The sequence below is a fragment of the Clavelina lepadiformis genome, chromosome 2, assembly GCF_947623445.1.
Source record: "Clavelina lepadiformis chromosome 2, kaClaLepa1.1, whole genome shotgun sequence".
NCBI lineage: Eukaryota > Metazoa > Chordata > Ascidiacea > Aplousobranchia > Clavelinidae > Clavelina > Clavelina lepadiformis.
Genome location: NC_135241.1, coordinates 22920270 through 22938019, shown reverse-complemented (window position 1 = coordinate 22938019; position 17750 = coordinate 22920270). Strand labels below are relative to the sequence as shown.

Here is a 17750-nt window from a genome sequence, read left to right as displayed (position 1 = left end):
CGGTATAATTTCGTTTTACAATTTGCGATATTGTGGCTTTCTGATAACTTAACCGTGACATGCACTTCATTCTCTAAAACGAAATGGATATATAATTAATGACGAAAATACTTCATCAAATTATGGACCTTCGGCTGGTTCAATTTGGATTGTTGTAAGGTGCCACTGCCACCATACGTCAGATTAAAACGAAGGAAACTGCGACTTTATCTTAGTATTCCAATTTGCGATCTATTGTCACAAGTCACGCGCTTTTTTCTTCTGGCTCGGTCAGTCCCAAGAACTGTACTTTCTGCGATGGCACTCCTTAATCTTTGCTCCACATGTTTTTATTTTGTAAGTACGTGGAATTATTTTGGGAAGGTGCTTCGTCTTGAATTAGTGCCAATCTAAGAACACCTATGGCAGCGGTTCTTAAACTTTTTTGAGCGCGACCCAAATCTGAGTTTCATGATCACCTCACGACCCAAACCTATGTCGCGACCCATTTTAATGTCCTATAGACCTATATTATATTATATTAACCTATGTCGCGACCCACCTATGTCACTATGTCGCGACCCATTTTCTGACCCTCCGCGACCCATGTTTGGGTCGCGACCCATACTTTAAGAACCCCTGACCTATGGTGATTACCAATACACAAAAACTATTTGACGTATGAGGAATTGGAAAATAATACCAAGTTAATTAACTGTTCATTGCTATGTGCATCTATCTATAAGTCCAGAGTTAAAAAGAATTAACCGTCCGCACGTGAATGAAATTATTGCATTAAGTTAGTAAGGTAAGTGCGTCAATCTGAGCGGGTTACCGCATAGTCTATACTCTACTCTATAAGATGGATGAAAGTAGACTGCCCCATCTGAACTGGAATTATTTTTGAAGATTACTTCTTTTCCCTCTTTTTCGCTGATTTGTGTTTATCGTATTTATCATTGTTGTATTGCGTTTAATAATACTGTAATAAAAAAATAGTATTCTAAAAAGATAATTTTTTTTATTCTGCTTTGTGTTTTTCTTCAGTTTTTTTGCTTGCTTATTTTTTAATTTTTTGAATTGAGTAGAAACCAATTTTCTTTACTGTAAAGTGTATGCGGTGCCATTTTTCAGAGATATTAGTAATAAAATAATACGTCTATGTTCATATTGATTTTATTTAATAGGTGCTTCCCCATCTTCGTGAATGGCGGTTGTTTTGAGTTCAGAGTTATTTAGTTCACTTGTCTGGGTTTTGTTGAAAGAAAGGATACCAGCAAAAGTGGATTTTGAAAGGTTTAATACTGTCTGAAATGCAAACGCCAGAAGGCTGCTCTGGCATTGAAGTTCATTTTAACCCTCCTGGCTGGTAAGTGTGTGTGCGACCCTCTCCTTGGCCTCTATACGGTTAGAGCATACATTACACTATTACCAGATTGGAAAATTTGCCGTTTTTCTGTGAAAAAATCCTCCCCGCAGTCAAAATAATACAATAGCTATTATACACTAAATTAATTTTTCCTCCGTGCACTTAGCAAACTCTCCAATCTGACACTGTTACAACATAAAGGTTGCAGATTTCCTGATATTACAGGATTAGGAATTAGCCATAGGTTAGCATTAGTAGGTTGGCTTAATATTATAAAATAATGGAGTTACTATCAATTTTAGTGATCCATTTTATGTGCCTGCAAGTCCCAAATCACACTATCACCCCACGTCACTTCAATCTCCACATCGTGAAGTTAGACAAAATATACTGACGTGAGCTGTTGAGTTGAGACGAGTGCTGTTGAGTCTGTTTTTGTTGTTTATAGCGTCCAGTATACAAGTGCACAACCAGATGACCTCGCAATTTTAGTAGCTGGGGTCTAGTATACAAAGATATCTTGTAGTTGTGCACTTGTATACTAGACTCGTTCATAGTAGGCTTATCATACTATAACAGGCCTGGCCAACCCGCGGCTCTTTGCCCGGTATTATGTGGCTCTTTCGTTCATATTGAATCTCCGAAAGAGAGCGCATTTTACCTATTTTGGGCAGATAAATAATACAGAAAAGTAATCTCTACTGGCTAATGTTCAATTGATATTTGCTAAATAATGACTGATTACATCAGATTTCGACCCAGAATAAAGATGATGAAACTGAAACAATATCTGATGCAGTATTATGACGTAATAAGAAAAAGCGTCATAAATCATAATGTGTATGATGTGGCTCTTTGCAGTTAACACAGTAAGAAGTGAGGCTCTTAGTCTCTGGCTGGTTGGCCGCCCCTGCTCTATAACATACTAGTAACTATACAAACAACAATTTTTGAAACAAATTGAAAATGAACTAAATTGGTGTTTAACATTGGAATTAAAAAGTCTACAGTTCAAAAGCAAGTACAGTAATCTGATGATAATACTTGCAAAATTGGTCTGAATAGTTTCCTTCTTTCACATTGTATTGATGTAGTAAAATAAACAAACCTATTACTGCTGATAGACCCGAAAAGTGCCATAAACCTGAAGTGAAAGACAACAGCTCCTACACACCTCTTCAATACTCATTCTGCGAAGAAGAAAAACCGAAAGAATCCAACTTTTGTGGAAAACAGGAAGTAAATTTTTTGCCTTTATTTGAAAGTGTCAAATGCAGCAAATAAATATTTTTTGACAAAAACCCGTGCGTGCAAAGATGAAATTTTTGCATGATGGCACGCACTGAATAATCAATCCTTTATTTATTTATTATATATCGGTGTGAAGATAATAACGTTTGGTGTGCATGTTGATGAATGTCGTGTGTGCAGGTGCCACACTCTCCACTATGGATAAACTGTTGTATTTTTCAACAGCTTGATTCTATATTGGACAAGTGGACTTCAGATAAGTTCAAAGAAGTGTGGCCATCGTCTAATGGAGATAACTCAGATTTAGGAATAGGAGATAGTAGCCAAAGTGTATATAACAGGCGTATGTTATTATTATCATACCATTTGTTATAAATTTCTTGCACCAGTTGAAGTATTGAAAGTGCATAACATTTTTTTTAGAAGGACCAAATTTTGAGCAAGAGTCAATCAAGTTAAGCAAAGATATTTTGGATTTTGCAAGTTTGAGTATTCCTGCAACTCCTAAACCACAGATGGCCTCTACTCAAAGCTCCAACAAACCTCCGTCGAAAAATATATCTTCGTGAGTTCAGCGTAGAGCATACAGATAATGTTCACATTTTGCATAGGAAATAAATTCTGTATACCTTAGTTAGGTTTGTCATCAAACTATGTTTAACTTGCTAGTTGTATGAAACCTATTGGTGAAAGTTGTAAACTCTTTCAATTTGATTCTGAATGAGCATAGTCGTTGATTAATTCATGAGGTATGTCCTATTACTTAGCTGAGTATTCCAAAATTTATTGATAAAACTTACCTTTCTGGTCTAAGGTTAGTAAATAGATTTCGTTACGGAAAACCGACATCAAGAAATGAAAGAAAAAGTCAAAGTTCATCTGATCAAAGCACGTCGTCGAAAAACCAATCAGGGAGAATTGGTTGGCAGTCATCCAAAACAGCCCAATCAAAACATGTTGCAAAATGTATATAACTTATTTAATTTCTTAACTTTGTGGCTGATATGTTATCTTTATATATGTTGACTGTTGATTCTACTGTCATGTGCAGCCATCAGCAAGAAAACTGACCAAGGCAAAAGGCCAGAAGAAAGCTCCCAGCACAACAACAGCATTACTGAACTCCAGCGAAGAGTGGAGAGAATTTTGTCGGACAGGTAGTTTGCTCGAATCTTGTATCTTGCCATGTGCAAACTTTTCGATGACTACTTTACGACATAAAATTTCTAAACAATTTGCAAAGATTGGGTTTTGTTCTACATACAGTGCTTTTTCGACAACCACTCAGCCTTCTCGGAATTCACTGGTTAGCTCATCTACTTTTTCAAATAATGATTTCAATGTAAAATCAACTTCAGTTTTCAATGTTTCCCCTTCAAGTTTTAACACAAGTGAGCTACCAACATGTCTTCATTTTATTTAGAAACGTTTAGTTGTTCAAAAATATTTGTATCATACCCGTTACGAAGTAAAGAGACCAGAGTTGATGCAAATATTTTACTTGCGTATGTTTCAACGTTACTTATCATCAATGCTAAAAAACTAACTAGTTGTTCTACTTCGTAAGTTCTGGTTGTTGTTGGTAAGTTGTTTTTTTTCAATGTTTTCTGCCCAAGCATAGTTTAGAACTGTACATGTGCAATATTATATGTAATTTTCATATGATACATACGTCTGTTTATTGATGTACATATTTTGAACATTAAATTTTAGATTGTGTATGATTTTCATTATGCCTAGTATTTTATAGTTTTTTTGTTAAATTACAGCAAAATCCTGCTCAATAGGCAAAAAAGAAGAGGAAAGGACCCCTACGTCCGTAAACAATCCCCAGAGTTCCTCTTCATCGGATGCGTCATCCATTCGTCTCTCAAGTGGTAAGCTTAAAGGAAAATCAATCAGTGAGGAGGAAACACCGACTAAATATCCTTCCATTCCTGAAAGCATGAGCTCATATGACTGTAAGACTATTTCACCAAGATTGCAAAAATTCATCATTATAACAAACCAATCTTTAAACTCTGGCATTTAGTGTGTTTGACCAAAAACTCTGGCATATACGCTTTCATTTCCATTGCATCAAATTTTTTGATTATGAATAACTCAATATGCTAATTACATAAAAACTCTAGACTTAACGTCATAGACCTCACCGGTGACACCTTTCTAGGTGTTATGTACCCCATCCAATCACCAGGTATAGACTACCAGTTCAGGAGAGAGGCCCCACCACTGTCTCCAAAGAGGAATAATCCCCCTGATGACATCCTCCAGCAGTGGAGGTTGAGGAGAAGAATGGAGGCAGCGCAGTCATCTCGGGATAATATTTTTAGAAACTATGCAGGGACACACGGTACGTTAAATTAATTATCAATTACACAGTTTGTTGCGATCAATATGTAGTAAAAAGTTTTTAAAAACATACTAAAGAAATGTTCGTAGGTAGGACATTTTGAGAATACTTCTGCAATGCAGAACTCTGTGATAGGTGTTAGTAAGCCCACACTTCCTGCTATACATTTTGCACCGGCGGAGCGTCCTTTGGTTTCTGAACATATGACTTGCGCCGCACAAACTAATCCCAGCAAAGAAGTGCGGTCAGTTGGAGTAGCAGTGACTCCGACTACCTGTGCAGAAACACAGACCTCACCCCCACCATCACCCTATTTTGACGATTTGTTGAAGCACGTCCCCCCATCGCTGTGTGGAAAAAGTCTTCAGAAAATTTCTGATGTTTCGATGCACAAGTAAGGTTGATCTTGAAAGAAATTTTGAGTGAATTTCAAAAATTTTCACTGTAAACTTTTGTAGAGTGACGGTAGTGAATGGAGAAAAAGTTGGTCCTTCTACGAAATCTGATAAAGCGGTTATGCCATTATCACCCAGCAGTGTAAAAAGCCAACTAACTAATACAGACACTTGGACCGACATGTCCCTTAATTCAAAATCAAGCAATGCAAGTTGGCAAAGGTATAAATTCAAGTTTTCACGATATACACACACTAGGTCGAAAATCAAACAATGCATACATTTGCAGAGTTGGTAAAGAAAAAGCTGTTCCTGGTGAGACGGTAGCTGCCTCTCCAACAACTACTGTTGTGAAAAAGGTTCAACTCTTTTACGCTTACCCTAAACACGATAAGACTTAACCAACGGGACTAAACACTCTTTGCAGATTGTAGGCACTCGATTGTTTGAACCTTCCAGTGTCGGCACGGATACTTTGGAGAGCACCCATACAGTGGAAGAGCCACTGTCATCCAATAAGGATTCATCTATTTCGTCACACGGCAACATTGGAGGTGGAGAATCTCCCAAACTCATATCCCCAAGAGAGACAGCTGATCTCCTCGACCCTAGCCAGCTTCTTCAAGATTTACTTGGAAGTTAGAATAGAAATGAAGCAAATGTTCACTGCAGCATCACTTCAACACAACATGTTATCAACTGATTGTTTTTCAGGCATTGATCAGGAGGAAAACGATTATGAAAATGACCCCGTGCTAAAGTCCCTTCGCCAGAGAAGAAATGAGATTATTTTAAAGTTGAAGTAAGATTAGTAGCGATCAGTGGAGTTCGTACAATGACACAATAATTACTATTATTACTAAGTCGATGTTGTCTGAACCGTGTTAACCAAATTTTAAAGTGAAAGAAAAAACAGAATATATTTTGGCACTCTGAAGGTTAACTTTATATTTTTCGAAAAAATATCCTGTTTTTATTTTATAATTATTAATGCTATATTCTGTAGGGAGGTTGATCAAAAACTGGAAGACTCGATTTAATATGAAGATTGTTTTTTTACCAACGTTTTCAGTATTTAAATAAAATGTTATTTTGCATACTTTTTGCTGTCATGTCTACTATCAGAAAGTGCATTATAAAACTGATGGGGTGTATGGACAAAAAAAAAACTGATCAAAAGGCATATGTTTGTAGTTGACAGTGTTGTAATGACATTCACGTTGTAACGATTGTGATGGCAAGAAAGACAACTTTAGGTATCAAAAACGGCTGTATTTCTAACAAATTTCAACTCCAGCATAAAAAGTAACAACCAGGCTAATTTGCAAACAGCCATGACGTTATAGCAACCAATTTAATGCGACCCAGAGTATGACCTTGGAATAGTTTCTAGTTAAAAGCGATGACTTGATTCTAGTCACAGTTTTAACCGACTCGAGTCACAACTTAACATGACTCGAGTCAGAAAAACATGACTTGGTTACAACCCTGAGTTGACACTTGCATTCTCATTCGACTATACAGCCTTTTAACAGAACACACCTTTAGAGTGAGTGTTGTATTCAATGATACTTCAGTGTATCAAAGCAAAATTGGTAAATATAAAAGGCTTTCAGCAGTAAAACGAACTTTCATTTACTACAACATAACACAACATAACATCTCATCCATCAAATGGCACTTTTTTAAAATGAGCTATCGCTTTTGCCACGGCCCCGTTGACCACATTGAAAGCAGGATGGGTGGTAACCTGTGAATGAAAGACTTGGTACAACTATACAGTAAAAAGAAAACAAAATACATTCATCTGTACTCACTAATTGGTTTACTTTCGGTCCAATATTTACAATACCACCGTCAGGGCAATGCTGTGCTGTTGAGAGTCCACTCAGGCCATAGCACGTGTGATAGTAATCAGGCGACCTGACAACATACAATTACAGATAATAAAATATGCCTCTGCGACAATGTAGAGATTCAGTGAAGTGATTATTTTGCTCCCGACTATTACTGCTGCCTAGTAATACCCAAGGCTGCAGTTACCCAATTAAAGCATGTATTGCGTAAAAATTGCAAAATAAACACATGGTTGGTGTGATGTTTGCATCTACCTACATAGTGCACAGGCAAATTTTAGAACAATATAACAGAGTTAGAATGTCTGCTCAAAATGGAAGATTTGGTATTTGTGCCTTGACTTACTTTCCCGGCTTGTCTATCAGTCCGCCGAAAGAATTCTGGCAACACAGCAACAAGTAATGCTGCAGTGCTTCTTGCTCATACAACCAGCCATGCTGAAGTAGTATAGCAGAGTTGAGATGGGTTAGTTCATATGAGTTGATGAGATTTACGTACTATGTAGTAAATGTGCACGCACTCATAGCGTATATAGTTAATCAGTCAGAATATTACGACAACGAGTAGCCGCAATAACCCAACCTTAGCATCAATGAGTTTCCCTTCCACGCCTCCCTCCTGTGAAAGAGTGTTGTGCAGGAGAGGCAGTAAGCCTCCTTGCCAGAATGAATAACAGCCATCAACCAGCTTATTTGTGCGCCCCTATAAAGAGCATAGTCATTTATTTAGACAAATTGCTAATTTTCACCAGCACAAGCTCTGCCATGGTTTGACAAATAATGTGACTGTTGGTCACATAACTAAAGGCCAAGCAACGTAAACTCGTCGATAACTGACTTGGAATCCTCCTTCTAACGTCATCTGTCGATTGACAACCCATCTCAGAAGTCGGTCTGAATCGATTAGTTTTGAGTGACCGAGTATGACCAGAGCAGCATATCCGCAAAATGTGTACCCTCCATGAGCTTCGGCGCCATGACAACCACCCATCCCTCCTTCAAATGTCTGACACCTGAGGATGTTAATAAAATACTTTTTAATACAAAAAACAAATGATAATAATGGGTATTAAAAACAGGCAAAAAATTTATTTAATATTCATTTAATAGAAATTCAGAGTAAAGTCTAGTCAACACAAAACTTAATAAACAAATTAGACAATACAATTGTTACAAAACAATCACAACTGTTCAACTATTTTCACCCCACAAGCCACTGTGGGCTATCAGTGAACAACTCCCCGAGGTTATCAGTCAAACCACACAGCGTGACAGCAGACACCGCACAATAAACACTTCTGGTGTCGGCCTCTCCGCCATCGTGCATCGTGAAGCTTCCATCCTTCTGCCTCATGCGCCAGAGAAATTCCAGTAACCTCTCTCTGTAGTAGAACATGTAGCAATAAAATTCTGGCAGGTTTTGTATCCAGTTGGTTGACTGTTTGTTGTTGTGAAAATTGACAAAGGAGGTCTGATTTATCAGAAGTACTGTAAATGTGTTTGCTGTAAACCTCGTATCAGGCCTTCTTACATGGTCAGCATACTCAATAATCAAGCAATTTAATTTCGGAAAAAACGCCACAATACTTTAGGAATTTATTCGGTTTAAACTAAAGATTTTACCTGTTTATTACCGCATAAGCCTCTTCAGTTGCCAATGTACACAAGCAATTGACTGCAGCGTAAGTCGGGGCAAGATGGGCGATTTGATCCGGCCCCCCACCAAAACCACCCGTGGAAGATTGGCACTTTGCCAAAAACTTACATATCCTGAGTAAGTTTAAATATTGTAACTTGGATTTTGAACGCTGGTCATCCGATATAAAGTGGAATGTAACATGTAACACGATTGATGACAGTCAGTTAACACATTTGTCTGCTTTCTTACAATAAGCTTAACTCAACGTGAGTACACCACACTCAAATTTACCCCATACAAGTATCACCTTGATTTTAGCTCATCTGGTATTGGTTCATCCAGTAGGGCAAGACTGTGAACTATCCAATAACATAACCAGGGTCGACTTGCATCTAAGCACTGAAAAATATCGACTTCATTGTCATCTACTTAAAAATGGTAATTACAAAGTATGTTAGGTGGTAGAGGTTCATTATCATCCGTTCCTATAAAAACCTGCATATACAGCAGCAATTATGACGTATGATGAGTTGGTTTGTACCTCATAACTTTTGGACAGTCTTACAAGGCCACGCAACAAATAAGAGACATGTCTTTCACGTTGTATTAAAATTCTGGATGAAAATAGAAAAAACAAAATTAGAAAAACGTATGCTTTGATTGGGTTTAATGGCTAAGCTATGATCAGAACAGAAAAGTTCATGGTACTTATTATCTTACAGCTGTGTAAGCTCTTGACAGTTTCCAATAAATACACTGAGAGACTTGAGAGCATATTTTTAATCTGTGCCATATTGGTTAGCGTCAAGCTAACAAAACAAACAATTCCATAAAAATAGGTTCATATAGCAAAAACAAATCTAGTTCAGAAAACTAGCTAGGAAAAGAAACGCATAAGCAAAACACTCACTCTGGCTCAATATCCGAGAAATCCTCAAAATCTCTAAATTTCTTCATCACGCTGTGCTCCACTGTTTCCTACAGATAAGAAATTGAAATGAAATAGGTTTTTGCAGATATTAAAACACAACAGTTATACCAAACATACGGACTGAAAAATTACAGTACTGTTACAGGCTACAGAACTTGTTTAAATGTGTCGGTTTACAAACAATTTGTGCATATAGCAGATTTGTCTTAAAAGGAAACCGGCAACCAAACCAAAATTGTCTACAAGTGACAAAATCTGCCAATACATTACAAACTATAACAAATAACATTAGGTGCACAAACCTGTTCCATGGAACTATACGTAGGATATCCCTCATCATCAACAACCCTGCTAACATCTGCTCCCTTCTGGAACCAATACATCGTTTCTGGGCTTTTTAACAATACTACAACCTTATCTTATCTATGATGGTCACAAAAGAACACCTAACAAAAGGAGTAAAGAAACTCATCAGCCAGTTCGACCTGTATCTTATTGTAGATGGGCCACACTGCAGTTTGACTCAGCTCTTAACAAGATTTCAGGGGTATAGAAGCAACATTCTGGCGTGCATCACGGCTTCTGGCATTAGCACATCCAGCATTTTTTTACGGGGTGGGAACTTTCATAATAAAAAAGGAAGAAAAGGAGGTCCTTCGTTTTAGAGAGATCGCTCTTCACCTGGTGTGTAATGTTGTTTTGGCCAAAAAATCTTGGGTGTGCACCTGACTGGTCTGCAGTGTGGAAGATGGGGAGACATATGGCATAGCATGGTGGGTATTGTGGCTGATGGCCATTCAAGATGTTATCACGAAACGAAGTTACCCATGAAGGTAGGTTATTATCAACTGGTTAAAAACATACAGCCAGATACAGTTGATATCTAATCGTTTATGTTTTGTGAAAAGTATGGTGAGCTAACCTCATCATAAAACAGTAAAACTCGCAAAAACAATCAATAAATAAGAAAACTGGAAAAAACCTGAGGGCTTAAAACTTTATAAATTTTTAGGCTACGTCGAAACAATATTTAAGGAAACGTTTAGAACGTGCCTAGAAGTTGTTACTGTGCATATGCATTGTATCAGATGGATGATTAAAATACTTAAATAAAACCAAAAGAAACACAATTTCAGGTTGATACATTCAGCCTACTTTAGCAATACCGTATGCAAGTATGTGCCTATAACCAGGGTTATTATACCGTCTTTTTCTAAGATTTTACCTTATTTTGAGTGTCTGCTGTGTCTTAGAAAATATTTTTGTCCGTATTTTTAAGATATGTTCACCTCCCTCCTTATTTTTATCCTATTTTTAGGGCAGAGGTTCCTATTTTGGGCATTTTTACACCTTTAATATAACTTTTTTTAAGAACGTTGATTGCCTTTTCCTGTTGTGCACTGTTTAAGGTAGGCCAGTATTCTTCTTTCGTTTCCTAGTCGTCCTTATTTTTGAGTCTAGACTGATGGCAACCCTGCCTATAACCCTTCCCTAATAAAATTTCAAGTCTCCATGGATCTCTTAAAGAGCTACACAGCTCTTTATGATCAACTGTCCGACTTAAGCTAATCTTAACGGACCTTTTTATTCACTTCGACGTTCGAAACTAGCCTTATGTTTTGGCAAGAGTCCTAACCAATTGAAGCGTAACCTGTCTGATACGGTCGAAAAAACTTAGAGCTTAGAGTGAGTTTTCTAATCAATAAAACCCTTTTTTGTCAACTAAACAAACAAAAAAATCCTAAAATTAATTATGTTTAAACAAGTAAAATTTATTTGATATAAAACTATTGCTTAAGTTTTATTTGCGTTTAATCTTTTTGATCACGTGACAAGTGTTCAACCCCATAGATATCTTCAATCCATCTTGAAGGAGTCCATGTTGTCAAAAAGGAATTAGAGGGGAATTACCCCTAGTCTGAACCGTATGTTTTAATCTGAAAGGCGTCTAAACTCAAAAAATTGTTGTCGTTGTTTGATTAATTAAACAACTTGCAAATATTATACAATTTGGTGCTTCGTTTTGTTCGAACATTGTTGCTGAGATTGTGCAGTAAATTCTTAATTAGAAAAATCAGCTGAGTAATAATTACATATATATAACAATTGGCTACAGGTTTGTTAATAAATGAGCAAAAATTAAAGATTATAGCATTTATTGTATAAACATAATTGTTACTATTTTTAGTGTGTTAGTGGCCTGTATATTTTTTGTCTTCTTTCCTGCATTATAATTGAGAAAAAACGTTTCATTCGAAGAATTTTTTACTTTTTTACATAAACATGATGACAACGGTTTCTTATGTAAACATTCCACTTACTGGACAAAATGAATACAATGCTTTGTTTATCAGAGTAGGCCTACTGAATAGTGTATTGTCATTTTTGTATGCTTTATAGTTTGTTCCACTGCTAGGAAACTGGTGGTCGATCGCGCATTATAGCCTGTGTGTGTTGCCGCATTTCTTATTGATTTTCTTGCTCTGAATGATGAGTTGGAACGTTTTCTTGCTGATGGGAGGAATTCCAAAAAAACAACGTTAAACAACAACAAACTAATGGAAATTTTTACGGTAAAGATACAAAAACCATCGTATATCTTGGGCATGCACACACTTCATTAAGGATCTGTAATAACTAATAACTTATCTAACCGCTTCGGACAGGACATATTGGTAATTTGGCAAGTTTTACTGGCCGCAATGAGGTAGATCCAGTGTTCGTTTAAGAGTTTCCTTCTCCCGGGTTATACAGTAGAATTCGCCAATATCGACTGTTCGCATATATCGACACTTTTTCGTTGGTCCCGGCGAAATTCCTATCTTTTACGTACATTCGAGTTCGCCTATATCGACTTCGGCTATATATACAGTTCGCCTATATCGACACCTTTTTGATCCCCCAGAGCATTTTGTTCGTTTATAGCAGGGGTGTCAAACTCAATCCCACCAGGGACCAAAACTCAATACTTATTTAACGCCGCAGGCGGCCGTAAGGATAAAACTTGATTGAACGTTTCGTGACACGAAACATGAGTTGGAACAGGCAGCAAAACAACACCAATTATTTGATGTTTTTGACGATTTTTGACTGGGCTATTTTTGATTATTCTTCTCTTACATCATTATGTTTAATTTTTCTCCTTGCAAGCATTAAAGAATTAACAAACAATAAAGAAAAAAGCAGCCTAGATTACAAGCGTTAGAATAAAACGATTTATTCTGTCGTATGGTGGGGCAACTGTTGTGCTACTCTATTGTGCGATTTGTTATAATCTTGTTTCTTGCTTGAAAAAAGTAAGTTATACTGTACAATGATCTAGCGGGCCGGAAATAGTTCAATGAATAAAATAACATTGCGGGCCAAGTTTTAATGTAAAGCGGGCCGGATGTCGCCCGTGGGCCGGGAATTTGACACGTATGGTTTATAGTGACAGTTGTAGCTCTTCTTTTCACTCCGGGACGTCATCTCACTTACGACTTTATGACGGTTTAGGTTGCCTAGTCGAATTTGACGTAATTATGATTTCACTATGACTTATGTACCGTCACTCTAACTTATATCACGTACAGTCTGCGTGCGTATTACGTGTAAATAAAACTACCATTATTTTTCACGATCTTGTTTGCGTTGTTCTTTGACGTAGTGTACGCGGAAACATAAAAAAGCGGCAGTGCTCATTAGAGTACACATGCAACCCTTACATTGGAATTTGGGAACAATTTACATTGATTCGTCTATAATATAGATTATAGACTCCATATCGACACTGTTTCTTCATCCCCTTGAGGTGTCGATATAGGCGAATTTTACTGTATTACAATAACACGCTATTTGTTTTTATAATACAGTTACTCACGTTATCTAAAAAGCTACCAAACTAAGAAATCAAAACAACTCGGCATTATTGAAAGGTTTAGAATCTTAGATGGTTAAAATTTGTGACAAAGGACCAGCGCGGTAGGTACGCTTGGGCGTATCTGTTATTACACAGTCCGACACGCTGAGTGCAGCCGTTAATAGAGCTCGGTTGAATCCTAATAGACTTGTTTTGTTTCGCATCTATTTATACAGCATTGGCTCCTTCACTAAGCGGCTGAACAGACAAAATATTTTGCTTTTACTTCCATCTGTTTTCTTACCTCAGTTCTTTTCTTGTGTTCAGCTATCGTATTTGTTACTGGATTGTCATCTAAGCCTTGCTGTACAAAATGTCGTAGTTGGACGACCCAAAGGTAGAATTTCACTAACTGTTTTCATTCATTTCTTTGGCTGCTTGGCCAGTTGTGTAAAATAGAGCTGACCAAGACTATGAAGTTAAAACACAATGAAAGTAAGTCAAAGCAGTTTTCATTAGGCCATTAGGCATTAAGATTATAAAATTGGGCACCACAAAATTAGTCTACCTCAACTGCTACTGTTGTCTTTCCATGCTAATGTTAAGAATACAAAGTAACAAGGCTACGATGTAAAAAGCACAGGCAAAAAGAGAAAAGCCAAATATGAAATCTTACACATACATTAGTGTTGGTCAAATGATGACAAAAACAAAACAAAAACTTTTAAAATCACATTGTTAACAACAATTTTTGAATTGTAATAACATTCCTAAGTTGCTGTCAAGTCAATGATTTGGCAAAGAGTAACTAATCCATAAAGTGATTAATACAATAAAGGTAAACATACAGGAAAGAGTATTATGTTATCATATTTGTAAACACAAGTGAAGAATAAAAAGCCTGAATATCGTTTATAGGTAAAATTTAACATTTAAATGCATATCAAAGCATAACAGTGCATTAAGTGGAAAACAAGCAGTAGACTACATGAAGAAATAATAAGGAATGAGTGTATACGGAAAATGCATAACACAAAAACTACAAAAAATACTTTGCGTTACACAAAATAAGATAACAAAACAACATATCCAAAAACTGTACTTCACAACAAAGTTTACCTTAGGTTACACTATGACACCAATCATTCTAAAGTAAATATTATATAACACAACTCAACAGGATGGTTTAGATAGTAGTCATATCGGTAGTTATATCTTGCACAAACCAAGGGTGGTACTTGACTGTAGAAGCTTCAGTAGTTTTCTTGGGTCCAGTTGTTTAAATCAAAATGGCAAAATACTTCAGCATGGCAAGAATAGATTGTGGTAAAAATGTATAAGTTGCATAGATGAGTATCAGAGACAAGACAAGGAACATAATGTCTGAAAATCCAACCAAAAATGTTTAAAATAGTTGAAACTTTATGCAAAAAACGTTTCGCCTAAAACTCACTGCAAAGAACCCTTTCCCAAGGTTCAAACACATAAGTTCCAACATGTATGCAGTACATTAAGTATAACGAGCTGAGATATCCATACACTGAATCTGGTTTCTTTGGAATTGTCCAGTCAAAGCTCATGTTTACTGCATGCAGTAAATTTCAATTTTAAAACTAAACTGCTTAAAGGGTATTAATTGTGATAAGAAAGTACTGGTATTTACACCTATACTCCAACCTGGAAAAGCCAAGTGCACGTCTGCAACAAGGAGTTTAATACAATGTTTCTCAACTTTGCATCTAGCATTCAAGTGCACAACCAGATGATGTCCCAATTTGAGTAGCTGATGGGGCCTAGCATATAATGGCATTCTGTGGTTGTGCACTTGTATACTAGACCAGGGTTTCTCAAACTTTTTAGTTCTGTGACCCCTTGAGGGGTAGCACAATAAAACAATAAACGTCCAATAACAAATCTCAAGTGGTATTTTTGTCTCTGGCAAAATCATACAATTGCACACAATCCATCGAAGTACAGAAACTACATAGCCTACAGTAATAATAAAATCTTGTAATGGAAACAGTAAAGCAAATGAAAAATACACAAAAAATTCATTTATAAAAATGAAATTTGTTTCACGATCCCAAAATTACATGACTCGCAGTTTGAGAAGCCCTGTACTAGACCTCTTTTTTCAAATGCATTCTAAAAATGTGGTAAACTACCCTGCAGTCCTGGACCACTTTTATGATTAACATTAAAATTCACTTGAACAGTTCGTATTTACCTGCAAACACTAAATAACAGGCCATGTAATTATCAAATTGGGAAAAACCCCAAGTAAGCCAAGTTCAATGCCGCCCTGGGATGATAAATTTTAAACTTGGCCGTCCATGCAGAAAGTCCTAAATCTAAGATTTGCACAATTACTGTTACTAGATTTTCTCTTATGGTGACTTAAAAACTACAATATTTTAAAATCTGTTTTTTTACGTGTGGTACAATCTTTTTTGCCCTATCTGCACTTTGCAGCCTACAGTGTAAACTCAAGTCAAAACCAAAACTCCAACAGTCAAATAATACCGCGAGAAAACTTGTCAATAAACGACTACTTTAAACCGCTAGAAACAAACTACAGTACTAGTACTCTAGTACTCTAGTACTCTAGTACTCTAGTACTCTAGTACTCTAGTACTCTAGTACTCTAGTACTCTAGTACTCTAGTACTCTAGTACTCTAGTACTCTAGTACTCTAGTACTCTAGTACTCTAGTACTCTAGTACTCTAGTACTCTAGTACTCTAGTACTCTAGTACTCTAGTACTCTAGTACTCTAGTACTCTAGTACTCTAGTACTCTAGTACTCTAGTACTCTAGTACTCTAGTACTCTAGTACTCTAGTACTCTAGTACTCTAGTACTCTAGTACTCTAGTACTCTAGTACTCTAGTACTCTAGTACTCTAGTACTCTAGTACTCTAGTACTCTAGTACTCTAGTACTCTAGTACTCTAGTACTCTAGTACTCTAGTACTCTAGTACTCTAGTACTCTAGTACTCTAGTACTCTAGTACTCTAGTACTCTAGTACTCTAGTACTCTAGTACTCTAGTACTCTAGTACTCTAGTACTCTAGTACTCTAGTACTCTAGTACTCTAGTACTCTAGTACTCTAGTACTCTAGTACTCTAGTACTCTAGTACTCTAGTACTCTAGTACTCTAGTACTCTAGTACTCTAGTACTCTAGTACTCTAGTACTCTAGTACTCTAGTACTCTAGTACTCTAGTACTCTAGTACTCTAGTACTCTAGTACTCTAGTACTCTAGTACTCTAGTACTCTAGTACTCTAGTACTCTAGTACTCTAGTACTCTAGTACTCTAGTACTCTAGTACTCTAGTACTCTAGTACTCTAGTACTCTAGTACTCTAGTACTCTAGTACTCTAGTACTCTAGTACTCTAGTACTCTAGTACTCTAGTACTCTAGTACTCTAGTACTCTAGTACTCTAGTACTCTAGTACTCTAGTACTCTAGTACTCTAGTACTCTAGTACTCTAGTACTCTAGTACTCTAGTACTCTAGTACTCTAGTACTCTAGTACTCTAGTACTCTAGTACTCTAGTACTCTAGTACTCTAGTACTCCTCTAGTACTCTAGTACTCTAGTACTCTAGTACTCTAGTACTCTAGTACTCTAGTACTCTAGTACTCCTCTAGTACTCTAGTACTCTAGTACTCTAGTACTCTAGTACTCTAGTACTCTAGTACTCTAGTACTCTAGTACTCCTCTAGTACTCTAGTACTCTAGTACTCTAGTACTCTAGTACTCTAGTACTCTAGTACTCTAGTACTCCTCTAGTACTCTAGTACTCTAGTACTCTAGTACTCTAGTACTCTAGTACTCCTCTAGTACTCTAGTACTCTAGTACTCTAGTACTCTAGTACTCTAGTACTCTAGTACTCTAGTACTCTAGTACTCCTCTAGTACTCTAGTACTCTAGTACTCTAGTACTCTAGTACTCTAGTACTCTAGTACTCTAGTACTCCTCTAGTACTCTAGTACTCTAGTACTCTAGTACTCTAGTACTCTAGTACTCTAGTACTCTAGTACTCTAGTACTCTAGTACTCTAGTACTCTAGTACTCTAGTACTCTAGTACTCTAGTACTCCTCTAGTACTCTAGTACTCTAGTACTCTAGTAC

At 36.8% G+C, this 17750-nt stretch overlaps 2 protein-coding genes across 3 annotated transcripts; one reads left to right on the top strand and one right to left on the bottom strand.

Moving 5' to 3' along the window:
• Nucleotides 1–1228: 1228 nt before the first annotated feature.
• LOC143446138 (uncharacterized) lies at nucleotides 1229–6487 on the top strand. 2 transcript variants are annotated; one of them, XM_076945646.1, is made up of 16 exons: nucleotides 1229–1348; nucleotides 1651–1743; nucleotides 2473–2587; nucleotides 2825–2942; nucleotides 3023–3164; nucleotides 3414–3565; nucleotides 3651–3756; nucleotides 3866–3990; nucleotides 4369–4476; nucleotides 4770–4952; nucleotides 5088–5346; nucleotides 5411–5569; nucleotides 5637–5706; nucleotides 5775–5985; nucleotides 6062–6149; nucleotides 6354–6487. In XM_076945646.1, exons 1-16 carry the CDS (start codon nucleotides 1293–1295, stop codon nucleotides 6385–6387), a joined length of 2019 nt encoding a protein of 672 aa, XP_076801761.1. In that variant the 5' UTR covers nucleotides 1229–1292; the 3' UTR covers nucleotides 6388–6487. The 2 variants fall into 2 exon arrangements, with proteins under 2 accessions (XP_076801761.1, XP_076801760.1); XM_076945645.1 differs by having other exon boundaries at nucleotides 4369–4560.
• Nucleotides 6488–6890: 403 nt separating this feature from the next.
• Nucleotides 6891–10236, bottom strand: LOC143446139 (protein farnesyltransferase subunit beta-like). The gene is made up of 11 exons (XM_076945647.1): nucleotides 10076–10236; nucleotides 9753–9820; nucleotides 9384–9456; nucleotides 9150–9241; nucleotides 8827–8973; nucleotides 8409–8585; nucleotides 8042–8216; nucleotides 7787–7906; nucleotides 7550–7641; nucleotides 7165–7270; nucleotides 6891–7097 (listed from the first exon to the last, which is right to left on the bottom strand). The coding sequence occupies exons 1-11, from the start codon at nucleotides 10154–10156 to the stop codon at nucleotides 7011–7013; spliced, it is 1218 nt and encodes a 405-aa protein (XP_076801762.1). The 5' UTR covers nucleotides 10157–10236; the 3' UTR covers nucleotides 6891–7010.
• Between the last annotated feature and the right edge of the window lie 7514 nt (nucleotides 10237–17750).

What these genes read in the sequence shown, in the direction of transcription:
- LOC143446138 (XM_076945645.1), top strand. Translation starts at nt 1,293, where the DNA reads ATGCAAACGCCAGAAGGCTGCTCTGGCATTGAAGTTCATTTTAACCCT. An exon ending in AAGCATGAGCTCATATGACT is followed by an intron (nt 4,561 to 4,769) that starts GTAAGACTATTT and finishes ACACCTTTCTAG; the next exon opens with GTGTTATGTACCCCATCCAA. An exon ending in AAACTATGCAGGGACACACG is followed by an intron (nt 4,953 to 5,087) that starts GTACGTTAAATT and finishes ACTCTGTGATAG; the next exon opens with GTGTTAGTAAGCCCACACTT.
- LOC143446139 (XM_076945647.1), bottom strand. Translation starts at nt 10,156, where the DNA reads ATGTATTGGTTCCAGAAGGGAGCAGATGTTAGCAGGGTTGTTGATGAT. An exon ending in CGTTAGAAGGAGGATTCCAA is followed by an intron (nt 7,907 to 8,041) that starts GTCAGTTATCGA and finishes TGCTCTTTATAG; the next exon opens with GGGCGCACAAATAAGCTGGT. An exon ending in GGAAACTCATTGATGCTAAG is followed by an intron (nt 7,642 to 7,786) that starts GTTGGGTTATTG and finishes ATACTACTTCAG; the next exon opens with CATGGCTGGTTGTATGAGCA.